Source organism: Taurulus bubalis (assembly GCF_910589615.1).
Source record: "Taurulus bubalis genome assembly, chromosome: 1".
Lineage (NCBI taxonomy): Eukaryota > Metazoa > Chordata > Actinopteri > Perciformes > Cottidae > Taurulus > Taurulus bubalis.
The window spans coordinates 45,378,423-45,394,019 of NC_136589.1; the positions used below are offsets into that span (position 1 = coordinate 45,378,423).

Here is a 15,597-nt window from a genome sequence, read left to right on the forward strand (position 1 = left end):
ACTAAGTAGTACAATCTGACTGTGTGTCCGGCTTTGGCCTGCATTACACTTTCAATATATTGGTTCAGCACAGGGGGGTGACTGAAGATGATATATAGTTTAAGATTTAAAAAAAATATATAGACCATATATATGGATCAAAGCTCCTAATCTGATCAAGTAATAATGTGTTGAGGTGGGCGATGTAAAGACTGAAAATACAGTGGATTTTAAATTGGCCCAACAGCGTTCAGTTTCTATATTTCAGCAACTTCAACAAATGTAGTAAACTTAAACAAAGTAAATACTGTCAACACACAATAGGCCTATTATAAATATGTATTTATGATTACATATATTTATGTATACAGTATATCCTATTCGGGGGAGAGTGGGGGACTCATGTTCAGGCACTGTGGTTTCTACACGGACCTGTTTCGGGGAACTCACATTCACTTCCTGTTTTTACTCCGAGGTAACAACGTGGATACGGAGCAGTTCAGCCGGCGTGCGGTCTCTGTGTTGCTTGTGACCAGAGCCTTGCCCACTGTCCGCCATGCAGATATCCAGCGTGAACGACGTGAAGATCTACAACTTGAGCCACGGGAAGTCTCTTCCGGAGGTAAGAGCAGCGGCCGGCTCCTGGCCGCCGGTGTTACGGTTTAATAAGCGACCGTGTTAACTGGCGACTTTCATCCGAACGCGTCCGTTGTTGTCGTAGTTACGACAGCCGTAATATATCATATACACATTAAATAATGCGGCATTTACGAGAGCAGCTACGTGTTTTCTTCCTATTTTCTGTCTAACTACGACAACAACGGACGCGTTCGGATAAAAGTCACCAGTTAACACGGTCGCTTATTAAACCGTAACACCGGTCACGTCTCATGGTCTCAGAAAGCTCACTGCTTGCCTTGAGGCGAGCTAGCTCGCTAACGCAGCTAGCCGTGACACCAGTAGCCCTGACGCTTCCTAGTGAAACGTGAAGGTCTGTTCAACAACGTGCCATACACACGACCTCGGTCTCCTCAGTCCAGCCTTCACTGTGCACCATAGGTGTTAGTTGACTTAGTTTAAAATATTCCTAGCAGAGGTGAGTGATGAAAGTACCGCTGTAACTAAGTAGTGCTTTAAATCCCATCACCTCTTCTCTCTTCTCCGCAGTGGCTGTCAGATCGGAAGAAGAGACAGTTGCAAAAGAGCGATGTCGGTGAGTTGACCCCTTCAATTTCAGCACCTCAGACTGGGTAACCGTCTTCGAAATGAACGTCATTAATCAGACATTTCTTCTTCTCCTCCAGACATCCAGCGCAGGATCGAGCTCATCCAGGACTTTGAGATGCCCACGGTGTGCACCTCCATCAAAGTGTCCAGGGACGGTCAGTTCATCCTGGCAGCAGGTGAGACAAAAACCACAGGACAAGCGTTCCAGCAAATCTGCCTTCAATGTGAGGATGGCGTTTGTCGAAAAAAACAGGCCGCCATGATCATTCCATTAATTTCTCAGGCACCTACAAGCCCAGGATCCGCTGCTACGACACCTACCACCTGTCCCTGAAGTTTGAGCGCTGTCTGGATTCGGACGGTAAGCCGGTAGACTCACCTGCCTGTTGTGTTTGTGTCGTGTGTGTCTACGTTGCTAAGTTGTCTTTTCTCTCTCTCTCTCAAAGTTGTGGCTTTCGACATCCTGTCTGATGACTACTCTAAGGTGAGGCACAATTGTTTTGTTTTTATGTTGACACTTGACACGGCGCTTCCTCATGTCCTGGGCAGTCGATTTATGAATAGCACAACTGGTTATGCTTTTAATACACTTCATTTACTTCAGGGGAAAAGTCCAGGCGCCATCAACCCCTCGCTGTCTTTCAGCGACACTTTCTTTAAATCTCCCCGTCTGTTTTTGTCGCCGCGTCCGCACAGTTGGTGTTTCTGCACTCCAACCGCTACGTGGAGTTCCACTCCCAGCACGGACAGTACTACAAGACGCGCATTCCCAAGTTCGGCCGGGCCTTTTCTTACCACTACCCCTCCTGCGACCTCTATTTCGTGGGCACGAGGTGAGCGTGTGACTGCGTGGAGGCGACCTCGCCGTTCTGGCATCTTTTCAGGTTCATCCTGCGCTCGCAGGGCGACAGTTAATGTTTTCTTTGTGTTTTTAATGTTCAGTTCTCAGGTGTTCAGACTGAATCTGGAACAGGGGCGCTTCCTCAACTCCCTTCAGACGGATGCTGCGTAAGTATGACAACGTGGCTGTTTATGTGTAGCGATGACCCAATGATGGCTGACTCCAGATTCAGACGGGTGAAACTGTGGCACCGCCTTAAGTCTGACATTAACTGGTGCTTGTTTTCTCTTGACTTCTCAGGGAAAACAATGTGTGTGACATCAACCCCGTCCATCACTTGTTTGCCACAGGAACCTCTGAGGTAAGTGCCATGGCAGGCTGTGTGTGAAATGAGGCGCCAGTTATTAGCAGACACAAGTGTGACTGTGTGACTGTATGAGTGACCGTTCATTACTTCGTGCTTTCTAGAATATACTAAGACTTTTACAGTTGTTCTGATGCCAGTTCGTTCATTCCATCGCTGCGTCTGAAATCGATGCTTAAAGTAGCTAGCAATCGTTAGCCACCTCGACCAAAAATACTAGATGTGTTTATAAGAATAAAACCCCATAAAAAGGATTACATGTTGTTGCAGTAAAATATTAGAAAACTTATTTATGGAGCATGTTGTGTCTTTGTGCTATGAATGCTTAAATCCCACGAAGAGTTTCTCTTTCATCGACTGTTCAGTCAGAAATGGCTTGATTTCACCTGTTTTTAAAATGTCTGTTTTCATATTTTTATGTAAGATGTTTTCGGAAATTGGCTTTTAATAAATATATATATATATATATATATATGTATATATATTGTGGAAAGCTCTTTCTTTTGTTTCATTTCTTGTTTGAAATTGTTTGAGTTCAGGTCTTTTCAACCCGCTAGGAGCTGCCAACATGAGACGTTTTTTTAAATTGGTCTCAAAAAGAATCCCAGCTAGTTTAGAGAATCTGTTTGAAGCCCCGACTCGTCCTCAACCCTTCCAGCATCTGTCTGACACGTCTTTGCGTTGGACCACCAGGGGCGGGTCGAATGCTGGGACCCTCGCGTCCGGAACCGAGTGGGCGTGCTGGACTGCGCCCTGAGCAGCCTCGCCGAGGGAGCAGAGTACGTAGCGTGACTATGCATACGAGGCCACATGGCACACTTCAGTAAAACCCAGCTCTGGTCGGATTCAGCCTCCTAACGGCGTTTACCATCGTGTCACATTTCTCTCTTCGTGTCTCACTTGGGTTGTTTTTCTCGTCGACAGAGTGCAAAGCTTACCCTCCATTAGTGCGCTGAAGTTCAACGGCTCCCTCGCCATGGCGGTCGGCACCAGCACCGGACAGGTGAGCCCGAAAACGCATCCCCACGCAGCAGCTGGACTCCAGTCAGAGCGCTCTATGACACTGGGCCTCGGCTTCTGTGTCCGCTTGCCACTGTGAACTATCAGCTGCCCACGCGGCGCGAGATTCCTCCTCTGCTTCCTGAGCTGAGTCGGCTCACAAAGAGTTGGCTGACATCACTGCGCCTCCCTCTAACACTTTGCACTGGTTTCAAATTCTTTTGCATTAATGGAGCCATGTCAGCGCTCCACCGCCGCTCCCTACGGCACAAAATCCAGGCATCAACTTCATCAACATGTAACATATTTATATTTACAGGTTGCACTGTTACTACTAGTCTTAACATGTAATGAGCACAGTCGGGGACAGCACGAGGGTCTAGGACACATTCTGAAGCCCCCCCGCGTCCTCCGCCCTCTGCTTCTGTGTCTTGAAGGTGCTGATGTATGACCTGCGCTCCAGCCGGCCGCTGCTGGTCAAAGACCACTTCTACAGCCTGCCAATCAAATCGCTCAACTTCCACGATCACCTGGACCTGGTGGTGTCCGCCGACTCCAAGATCATAAAGCTCTGGAACAAAGACACCGTAAGATTCAGTGAACGGCCTTCACAGGACCCGGCCCGTGCCGCACTCCCTCTGACTCCGCTAATCCGTTATTTATTTCCGTCTGTTCACCACAGGGCAAGGCCTTCTCCTCCATACAGCCTCAGACCAACATCAACGATGTCTGCATCTACCCAAACTCAGGTGAGACTTCCCACACGGGATCCTGACATAGGATCGAGATCATTGGTCCCACGCAGGCAAGTGTCAGACGAAGCAGAGAACAAGAGGAGATCCATAGAAAAGTAACTTAAATAAAATAAAAAGTAGAGGAATGACATCTGGTTGCGGGATAGAACCGCATGTGACCTCTGGGTGGCGCCGTCTTACAGCCGAGTTCAAACACCTTGACTTTGTCCCGTGTCCCTGCATGCCAATGGGTTTTCACCAGCAGCGATCTGATTGTGAACTTTCACATAGAAGTCAGCGAAGTCACGGTTTGGTCCCGACTCAGTCAGATTGTTATTGTCTTTCTTTAAATCTAAGATTTCGTTTTTTAATTTGCTTTTAAATAATGGTTCTTCAACCACACAAACACAATTGTTTCAGTTTGTACATCAGTTACTGACTCGCATTACTGTGATTTACTGCAGAAAACGTGTGTTCCCGGCCTCCACGCTCAACTCTAAATCAAAAGTGGAGAAAAGTCTTTGATTTATTTGAAGTGAAAGTATTGTTTAACAATATATTTTTACAACTCGTACAATCCAAGTCTCATTTATTCAATCGCATAATCACGAGTGGTGCAACGGACCAATGACCTCACGTTTCAGATCAGGGTCACGGATCGGATCAGCACAAAGGAAAAAGGGAGCAAATATAACTTCTAGAGATCCTTTATCTAATTTTCCATCATTGATGATTATAGCAGATGCTCTACAAGTTTCCAGTCTATTTATTTATTTATTTATTTTATCGTCAAAGTCGGTAAACTATCAAAAATGTTAACTTTTTACTTTTGTTATAGTCATTTCTTCATAAAAACACACTTCAAATAAGGAAATTAGAGATTGTATTTTTATTGATGAAAAAATATATTATTAGTTTTGATGTATTATTAAAGTGTAAACGGCTCATAATTAATGTATATTTATGTTGCTATGAAAACATCTTAAAACAACTGGATTTATTCAAGTTTCTCACCAAAACAAGATTTAAAAGATTACATGTGAACACTTCATAACGTTATAATTTACCTTTGCCCCAATACAAATGTTCACATATACTGGAACTAAATCCAGCGTTTACCCCAGAGATGAGCTCCTTTTTTTAATCCTCACACACTGTCTCCTCGTCAGGTATGCTCTTCACCGCCAATGAGGATCCCAAGATGAACACCTTCTACGTCCCGGTGAGTGCAGAGGCCTTTACACGTGGTCACGTTGACATGATTACCAGGCGGATGCTGGAAACATCAGCCGTGATGACCACCTGATCGCTCATGGAAGCGTTGTACATCCGGTGTGCGTTTAAGTCACTCCGCTGCATGAACCTCGAGCTGCTGACCGCTTGCTGTCCGGTGACTCTGATACGATCCGACTGTTGTTGTTCTAGTGCGCGTGTGTACAGTAAACTAGACTTTCTGCTTTGTGTAAATGAGTTCATTCCAGACATGACGAACGCGGATTGGCTGAACTTTCGGCCTCTCTGTCGCTGTTGGAATACATGCCCGGGCTTGGGATTTCTTCCGTTTTCGGGGCGATGACGTAAAACATGACGACAAACATTCGTAGCTTCATTTGAAAACCTCACCAGGAGCTTTGATTGTCACACAAAAAATTGCACATGTCCCCACTGCGGGACTAATAAAGGAATATCTAATCTAAAAAAAGACTTCCGAGGACAGTGTCCTTGTTGTTATGTGTTGAACTGATAATCGGTAACAGCATAAAAATAGAAGCAAATGGAAAAAAAACAGTGCGCCACAACTTTTTATCAGATTTTCTGAGAAAGGCCGTCTGAGTGCAGAGACGGGTTCACATGTTTTTCATTTAGCCATGAACCTCCTGTCCTCAGGAAGACTTGTTATGTGATCTGTTCATGGTCTCGGGAAGCGAACTGCTTGGAAAAATTAGCACGGCTCCGATCATTATCACCGCTGTTATCCGCTCTCGGCTCAGCAATAACGAAACTGAGGAATGACCAGGATTCTGTTGACTTTGGCCTCAGTGTGGTTCTCCATGCGGCGTCATCGTCCACGTGGATTGAATGGATTCCTGAAGAATTCCATACACTGTTACTCTGTTGGAGGTCAAAGCGTGAGTGGTAAACTAGACACACAAGATAAAACCTTGATGATAAGATGCGTCAATCAGGAGGCAACCGTCTTCAAGACGCTGATTTTAGGCCCTTTTTGAAGTCTATCTTAGTACAACGGATACATGTCGCGCCTGATTCTGTGGGAATGCAGCAGCTTTGTGAGAACCACATTAATGGAAGGAAAAACAAACAGCCCACACACACACACACACACACTCACACACTATTGCGTGCTTTCTCCTACACATGTCCTCTGATGACCCCCTTCACAGGGACCTGACTGTACGGGATGAGGGACAAAATGCCCAGGCCTCGAGTTCAGCAGTCCTTCTCCCCCGAAACTGTTTCCTTGGAGAGGCACAAAGGAGGGACACTTTCCTGGCAGTCGCATGCAGGTTAGCTGCCAGGACACGGTCCTCAATCTCAGTCAAAGAACCCCATAAAACAACTGCCGTGACTCAGATAACCACTGGTTTCGTCCTGACGCAACGTAATAGCTGAACTTTAGAATGCATTTTTTTGCACCGAACGACGGTCGTGGATTGTGTCCCGAGTCGCCCACACAGTAATCACTTCTTACAGATATCTGTTTCCAGCCAGTACGAAGGGGACGAATGATGACATTTCAAGCAGTTTCCTTGTTTGACGACTGAAAGTGTTGTCGCCGTTTATCAAAATGCACAAAAGTCCGTTGTCCGGGAATCGTCGCAAACTCGTTTAATGCCTTCACTCGAGGCGCTCTGTCGCCGCCGGACAAGTTGTGAATATTAAGTGTGGAGCAAATAATGCTGCACAGCTTCCAGGCTCCATTGGAGGAAATAAATGGGATGAAATTCAACATGCAGGGCATGCAGCGCTGTAATGAGAAGTCGAGCCCATCTTTCTTGTGTCGGCAAAAAGCTGAAAACGTGAAATGGGTGACATCTTTTTTTAGATAATAAACAAACCATAGCTACATGAGGTTGACTTTAGTCGTCATATGCCACGAGGCATTAACTGTCAAGTCTGCCCCCCAGATCAGATCTTGCATTGGGATCCAATGAGCCGGACCACATGCCGAGGTGTCCTGTCCTGGGTAGCGCTGCTCATGGCGACACAAAACCTCTTTAGCAAAAGGAAGAGAGGAGAAGGAAACCTTTTGCTGATTTAGCCGTTTCCAAATGAAAGTTTGTAGGAGCTTCGTTAGCCGCTGTGCTTCTGTTAAACAAGACCATTAATACAGCAGGCAGCAAAAATACCAAAGAGTATAATATTTATCCACCGGTTTACAGTCGCTTCTCATGTGCGATCGCTATTCCATCAGCCATTAAAGGGTCAAATTGGGACGCGCACACATGCGATCACAAAAGACGCATTTGAAAAGTTGAGTGTAGGCCAAAGTCGAGTGCTGCTGCATCGCTTTATCAAGTACGGCTTCAGACAGATGTCCTAGGAATGCACAACACGGGGCCAACTTTTTCATCCCAGGGAATCTTTCTGCATTTTCCCCTCCACTAATCAATTGGATTCACAGCCCAAGACTTGGGGAAGGTCGCTCGGAAAGTTGGCAACGGCGCCTTACAACATGTTGGGGAGGTCCTAACTAACCTTTTGCAGTTGGTAACCGGTTCAGTGGCACTGTACCAGTTTGGGGTTACACGTCAGTGCGACTCTACGGCTCTGTGTAAAAAGAGAAGGAAGAGCTCAGTGAATTCTAACTGCAATGGAAACATGAGCATGGACAGTCCTATTTCGGTTTAAAATAATGCATGACAGGTTTCGTACTTACTCAACAGTCTAAATCTGAACTTTGTGTGTGTGTGTGTGTGTGTGTGTGTGTGTGTGTGTTAGGCCCTGGGTCCTGCACCTCGGTGGTGCTCCTTCCTTGACAACTTGACGGAGGAGCTGGAGGAGAGCCCAGAGAGCACCGTGTACGATGACTACAAGTTTGTGACCCGGAAGGACCTGGAAAATCTGGGTGAGACCCTGCTGCCTCAATTCTCTCCTCGCAAACATTTCCCCCATGTGGAAACGAATCTCAAAAGTTGTGCAACCACAGTTGCATGTCGAACATCTCCCCCGAACCAAGCGACCCCCACTTGGCTGGTTTACTCTTTAAGTTCGAAAGCACAGAGGATGAAAGAGATCAATGTATAAAGAGGGAGTTCAACCCCAAACTATGAATCAGTCTGAGCCAATTTGCCGCCTGAGGTTTTCACTGGTGGCTAGACTACCTAACTAGAGGCCTAGCGAATGATTGAGAGGTAAGAAACGGTGTGTGTGTGTAGGGGGAGGGGGTCGGGGGAGCGTAGACTGGAGAGGTTGAATGAACATTGGAATGCAGGCTCAGCAGTAAAAAGATCAAATGACAAGAAGCAGAGAGGTGGTTGGCTGCGACGGATTAAAAGGCGAGGAGGGGAGCGGCGGTGTTGACTTACAGAAGCCGTGTAACGTGGCCCCCGTTATGTAACACTGGAGGCGGCGTGGGCCTGGCACGCTGACGCGGGGTCCTGGGAAGAGCGCCTGCTCAACGTTCCCCGCGTCCGCTCTCATCTCCGGCCATCCCGCTTGTTTCAGGCTTTGACGCCATAAATACCTCCTCGAAACAATCATCGCTGCTCCCATTCACACCTGGCCGCGAGTAATCTCAGGGTGGAGGTTCTCACGGTCACATGTGTTTTATCCATATTTTTATTGTCATTTCGCAACAGGGTTGTGCAATGAAATGCAGTTCGTCGTCCCGTTTTTGTTGCATAACGGCAACAAAAAAAACCGAGGCATCTCGTCACCAACATCACAGATGCTCAGCCAATGATGCATTATTATGTAGAGCCCTCCTGTGCCGATGCACATTCCCATGCCATGTTTGTAACGTTAGCAGTCGGGATGCTTTCTTTTGTTCTTCTGTTAAAGTTTCCCTTATGTTTCCTTAAGAAATGCATCTGCTCGTGAGTGTGAAGGCCATTTGATGTTGTCTGTGATGCTTTTTCGCTGGGAACTTGAAGCTGTTAACTTGAAGCTGTTAACTTGAAGCTGTTAACTTGAAGCTGGGAACTTGAAGCTGGGAACTTGAAGCTGTTAACTTGAAGCTGGTAACTTGAAGCTGGGAACTTGAAGCTGTTAACTTGAAGCTGGGAACTTGAAGCTGTTAACTTGAAGCTGGGAACTTGAAGCTGTTAACTTGAAGCTGGTAACTTGAAGCTGGGAACTTGAAGCTGGGAACTTGAAGCTGTTAACTTGAAGCTGGGAACTTGAAGCTGGGAACTTGAAGCTGTTAACTTGAAGCTGGGAACTTGAAGCTGTTAACTTGAAGCTGGGAACTTGAAGCTGTTAACTTGAAGCTGGTAACTTGAAGCTGGGAACTTGAAGCTGGGAACTTGAAGCTGTTAACTTGAAGCTGGGAACTTGAAGCTGGGAACTTGAAGCTGTTAACTTGAAGCTGGGAACTTGAAGCTGGGAACTTGAAGCTGTTAACTTGAAGCTGGTAACTTGCTCCCCCTCAGCTCCATTGTTATAGACGGCACCCCTGTCCTCACCTCCTTTTTCTTAAACTTGTTTACTGACTTTGAGCAGTAGGTTGTTCTCTGAGCATTTGAATCGCAGGTTGTCACCCTCGTACATGGAATTGACTCGCAAAATAGTTTTTTTTTGTTCTTTGGTTAGTCTTGAAAACAAGTCTACAGCTAGTGGCTCTGTATACTTTGGCAAAGCTGTGTTTTGAGCTAAATGCTAACATTTGCATTAGGGCTCACTCGGGGAAAAGCAGAGGGGAACACGCGCAATTCAGCAGGATTCATCATGAAGGAACCATGAAGGACTCAACCGAGTTTTGTGCAAACCCATGTCGAGATGTGTTGAGATATTTCACCAACCGAGTACAAACTCCGATCTGCTGTGGCGTCAGAGTGAAGGCCAGACAATCCCGTTCAAATCCATCCTCTGGGCACCGTCAACATCAGTAACCTCGTGGTGGTGGTGGAAATGTCAGTAGCATTCATCCTTTGGGGATCATGAATGTTTGCTCAAAAAGGTCATTGCAATCCATTCAATGGTTGTTGAGAAATTTCACCAAAGTGGTGACGTGATTCCTCTGCGCAGAATTCTTTTGATGAATTCGATGTTCTCTCATAAATGGCTGAATTATTCTTCATCTATTTATTCAAGTCCAGACTGTGATTTCTGCATGTTTTGCTCATTTGTGTCAGGTTTGTCTCACCTGGTGGGATCATCTCTCCTGAGAGCCTACATGCACGGCTATTTCATGGACATCCGGCTTTATCACAAGGTAAAAAGAAATATATATATATATATATATATATATATATATATATATATATATATATATATATATATATATATATATTACCTTTCTCTAAGCACACCTTCAAATAATTAGCTGAGTTGTCCTGGTTGTGATATAACGGACAACAGCTGTTGTAAAAGGGTCTCAAAGAGGTGTGTTGTTTAGATTTGACGTTTCTTTTCAACAACAGGTCAAAAGCATGGCCAATCCTTTCGCATATGAAGAGTATCGCAAGGATAAGATCCGCCAGAAGATCGAGGAGTCCAGGACCCAGAGGGTGCCCGCCAAGGTGAGCGTCTCGTCAATCCTCTCATGGTGTAAAGCATTTAGTTCCACTCGCGTCATTAGAATGTTTCCCTTACACATTGGCATGCATTTCTTGAGCTAATTAATTCCCTGATGCTGTCTGCGACAATCCCATGTGATCCACCGCTCTGTGTCTTGGCTGAGACAGAAGCTGCCCAAGGTGAACAAGGAGCTGGCCCTCAAGCTGATGGAGCAGGGCGACGACGAGGCGGCGCTGGCTTCTCGGAAAAAGAAGGGCAAGGTGGGAAAACAGAGGAAAACAGAGTGTCATACTCTGAAGACAACAACCACTGGAGTGGAACACACACACACGCACACAGTGTGTGAAAACACACCATTGCATAGCTTTCCGATATATATACATGCTATGAGAGCTATAAGGCGTGCTGTCAACTCACAGGAATAGGGTTCAAATCTGGTCAGAATGCTTGCTGCACAGCATGATTTGGAGTGAATGTGACAAGCAGGCACCTTCACACAATACAAAGTCAATTGAGAGCAATTTTTGTTGTTGTCCTCTACGCTACGGTGTGGGCGGGACTTAATTGCACCCTCTCTCAAAAGGCTTTTGTAATTTAAAATCAAGTTCCATAGTTTCTTTCTGCACCTCCTCTGCTGGAGGAAGAAAAGAACACCGGCCCTGATCATCTCCCCCAACCTTTCACACGCGCAGGCTCTCCCCAGCGTCCTGGGAGACGACCGCTTCAAGGTGATGTTCGAAAACCCCGACTACCAGGTGGACCAGCAGAGCGAGGAGTTCCGCCTCCTCAACCCCATCGTCTCCAAGGTGGGAGAGAAGAGGCAGAAGAAGCTGCGTCTCCTGGCCCAGCAGGTCGCCGCTTCCCAAAAGGTAAGGCGCACGAGCGGCAGAGTCCCGCCTCCAGACGGTGGGCCAACTCAAACGGAAAAGATTGCGCACCGTTGGCTTGTTGCGCTGACCTCAGCACGTCGGAGCTTAAACGAGATTTGTATCACGGCTAAGATTTGCTGCTTAAAGATTGTTAATGTGAGAGTGACGAGTTTTCACTTTACAGACCGACGTAGATTCTGGTTGAATAAGATTATAAGTTTAAGTACAGATATTTATGGTTCATATATTTTTCCTTTTTTAAATGTATTGGGATTGTTAAAATAAGTAAACGTTTGGTCTTCATTAAGGTTCAATGTCAATATTATTTTTTTTTTAGTTTGGTGCCTTTTGCTCAAGTTAAACAATCATGGTCAAAATGCACCAAATTGCACCATTTAAAAGAAAATGTAGGTTAAAAAGGGAGTAATGTCACTTAATAAATACTAGATCCCTGACTAGGTGTGGTATCAGCTTGCAGGACCTGTTTCTCACGCTGTGTTCTCTAGACTCGGCGTAGGATAGCGCTTCAGGCCGCGTACACAACTTAACTTTGGCTTTGTGGCGTCCTCATCCAGGCGGACGACGAAGAGGAGCTTGAGGGGCGAGCGAGCTCCGAGGAGGAGAGCTCGGACGACGACAAGAGCTGGGTGGAGGAGGTGAGGGAGCAGCGGAGGCAGATCTGGGAGGAGGGCCGGGACCGCCGGAGGCAGCAGAGGAAGGAAGGAGACCGCAACACCGTCCTGCTGGAGACGGAGGAGAGCAGAGGAGAGGAAACCTCAAACATGGCCGAGGGCCCGAAGACAAGCCGGCCTCAGTATTATCAGATCAAAGCCGGGGAGGAGTTCAGAAGCTTTAACGACATGGCCCGCAAGCAGAAACTACAAAAGTATGTGTTTTGGATATGTGTCAAATGGAACTGTTGGGGGGGGGGTTTCAAACATAACTAAAAAAATATGAATTATACTTATAACAGGATTCTTACGGTCATGGAAAATCTGGAAAAGTCATGGAATTTTTTTAATGGTTATTTCCAGGTCTGGAAAAGTCCTTGAAAAAAAATTAATAATCCCAAAAGTCATGTGAATGTGTTATATTCATGTGTTCATGTCGTTCATTTACGCTGAGTTTGAAATAATTAATATGCTTTTAAAAGAAAGACGCTCAAAATATAAGCAGGCATACATACAGGCATCTATATATAAATGTTTATTCTTTTAATCAAACTATTGTCTCATTCATTTGTGTCGTTTAAGGTTTACTGTATGCTTTGTGTCCTCATTGTTAGTTTAAATACTACATTCTCTCACTTTTTCATGTTTACACCCAGATTTCACAAAATGTTTGGTTATGGAAATTTGGTTTGAAGTCATGGAAAAGTCATGGAAATCCATTGGTCAGAATGTGTATGAGTCCTGCTTTAATAATAGACTGTAATAACTGTACAATGATAACTGCATTGTGTCTGAGGATTGTGTGTTTTTGCATCCAGGGCTTCTTTGGAGGACCGCCTGAAGCTGGAGGAGCACTCGGGAACCAGCAACGTGGCCGACAACGCGGTCGGCAGCAAGCAGCTGACCTTCACCCTCGGAAAGGTGAGCCGGTCACGTGGCGCACCGTCCTCTGACTCACTCCGTTGTTTAAAGCAGTGAAGTACAAACATACACCCCCAACAGGCGTATCCACTATAACACGACTCGTGCAGCCACTTTTCCAAGCTGCTTTGCAGACGGACTGGTGAGGAGGAGGTTTAACGTCAGTCTTTTTTTTAAAGGTTACCTAAAGCCTCACGAACACACACTAATATCTGGCTTTTTGTCAACAGGGCAGTTATTATATTGTATGAACAGACAAAAAAAAACACAATTAAGAATGTCTCCTCAAAGCCAGCAGAACAATCCCCAACTCTGCTTTAGAGTGTTTAAAGAGAGACTGAATTAGTAATCGTATAGTATCAGTGTTCACCATCCCTGGTGGCGGCTGGCGTAGCCGTGACCTCGAACATGGCGCACCAGATTAAAAAAAACGTAGTGCTATACTACTGACCATGGGAAAGGAGTCTCTAACCTAATTGTCACAGAAATCCACATATCTGCCCAATTGTAGGTGTGAAAAGGGTAAAAGTAACCAAAAGCAGCTTTTGCACATTGTGTACAGAATGATTGAAGAGCTACAATCTGATCAAACTGAAGGCCTTTCATGTAACGAATGACAACAAGCCAAAGTATTTAAACATGATCAACTAACAGTGATGTCAACAACCGCAACCAGCCAACTTCATACAAATAAATGATTTCTTACTAACATATACAGACTAAATGGAAAAGAGCATTAATGCACACTTTTGTTTTACAAAAAGTTTCACTATTAGGCGGTGGAGACACCCAGCGGGACAATATGTGTGAAACCTGCTTTATTCCGTCCTCATTTGTAGTCTGAGCAGCAGAGGAAGCAGCAGCAGGCGGAATGGGAACACCACGAGGAGAGGAGGAAGCTGAGGCGCTCGGCCGGACACCTGAGCAGCGAACGCGGGAGAGGACGTGGCGGCGGCGGTTTCGGGAGAGGACGTGGCGGCGGCGGTTTCGGGAGAGGGCGAGGCGGCAGTGGCGGGAGAGGACGCGGTGGTGGCGGCGGCAGAGGAGGAGGAGGAAGAGGAGGGAGAGGAGGGAGAGGCCGCTACTAAGATGGGCGGCTTAGTAGAGGACTACAGAGGCCTTGCTGACTCGCGTCAAGGCTTTGTAGCGGCTTTCATGACCTCACCTTCCAAGCGTTCTGGTCTTTATGCTCCAGAGACAGTGGAGATTCTGCACAAAGTGGCAGAGACCGACTTTGATGAACACACAAGCTGCTCCTGGGTGGTCTGTGTTGAGCTGCTCTCTGCAAATTCAGAGCACCTAAAAATCAGATTACATACGTCGCTGCCTGTGTGCCTATAATGCTTATGCCATTATTCAAAAGTACCGTGACAAGTTGTTGTTTTTAAAGCGGGGGCGGCCCCAGACGGAGTTGGAGGAATGAAGAGCTGAAAGGACTTGACATAACCTGCCTTGTCTCGGGCGTCTGGAGTTTGAGTCTACTCTTTCAGTTAATGGGAGAGGAGATAAATGTGTGCTTGTGCAAAAAAAAAAGTATTTTTAATGCTCTCTGATATTACTGTAGATTGTTAAACCAACACCAGTTGGTTGTTAAACCAACATACTCAGTACAGTATATTATATTTGGTACAAAACCTTGCTCGTCTCCTTTTGCTTTTATTGCCAGAACTAGAGCAGCAGCTCACTACTTGCATGTGTCCGGGGAAGTCAGAGACGGGAAAGAGAAAAATGTGAATGAGGAACTCTTTTTTTTTTTTTTTTTTTCTCTCTCTTTTTCCCCGCCAACAACTGCAGTTCTTGGAAAACGAGGGACTGCCTGAGTGTCCTTCCCATCCCCCAGTGTGCTGATGACGTGAACCCCGTCTGCCTCACCATTGGCCCATTTTAAAATGGGAGGGCGGGGCGTTTCAGCCCTCGGCATGCCAACACTGGGCTCATTTGATGTCGCCACGCTTTTGCACCATGACCCATCCGTCTGTATTTTGCGACAGCGTGAACAACGCCTCATTTAGGAGAAATCCATTAAATTAGCATGTTGGACAACAAATGCTGCAGGAAACGAACACGGTTCCAGCGCTGTAACCTTTTAGAGGAACAGCTCGACGGTTTGTGCAATGCACTTGTTTCTTGCTGAGAGTTACGCAAGAACATTGATACCACTCATGTCTGTAGGTTAAATAGGAAGCTGAAGCTGGCAGCCGACAAGCTTAGCTTAAAGGCTGGAAATAGGGAAACAGCTAGCTAGCCTGACTCTAAAGCTCACTGACTAACACATTGTTTGTCGTTTGTTTAA

At 46.0% G+C, this 15,597-nt stretch overlaps 1 protein-coding gene across 1 annotated transcript; it reads left to right on the top strand.

The window, feature by feature from the left end:
- Positions 1–535: 535 nt before the first annotated feature.
- On the top strand, positions 536–14,942 carry nol10 (nucleolar protein 10; the record flags this gene model as incomplete). Its single annotated transcript, XM_079232244.1, has 20 exons — positions 536–601; positions 1,147–1,192; positions 1,284–1,382; positions 1,490–1,567; positions 1,653–1,690; positions 1,903–2,039; positions 2,149–2,214; positions 2,348–2,408; positions 3,105–3,190; positions 3,336–3,414; positions 4,093–4,159; positions 5,314–5,366; positions 8,105–8,231; positions 10,459–10,538; positions 10,747–10,845; positions 11,011–11,103; positions 11,536–11,712; positions 12,288–12,598; positions 13,202–13,304; positions 14,144–14,942. 20 exons carry the CDS (start codon positions 536–538, stop codon positions 14,390–14,392), a joined length of 2,115 nt encoding a protein of 704 aa, XP_079088370.1. The 3' UTR covers positions 14,393–14,942.
- Between the last annotated feature and the right edge of the window lie 655 nt (positions 14,943–15,597).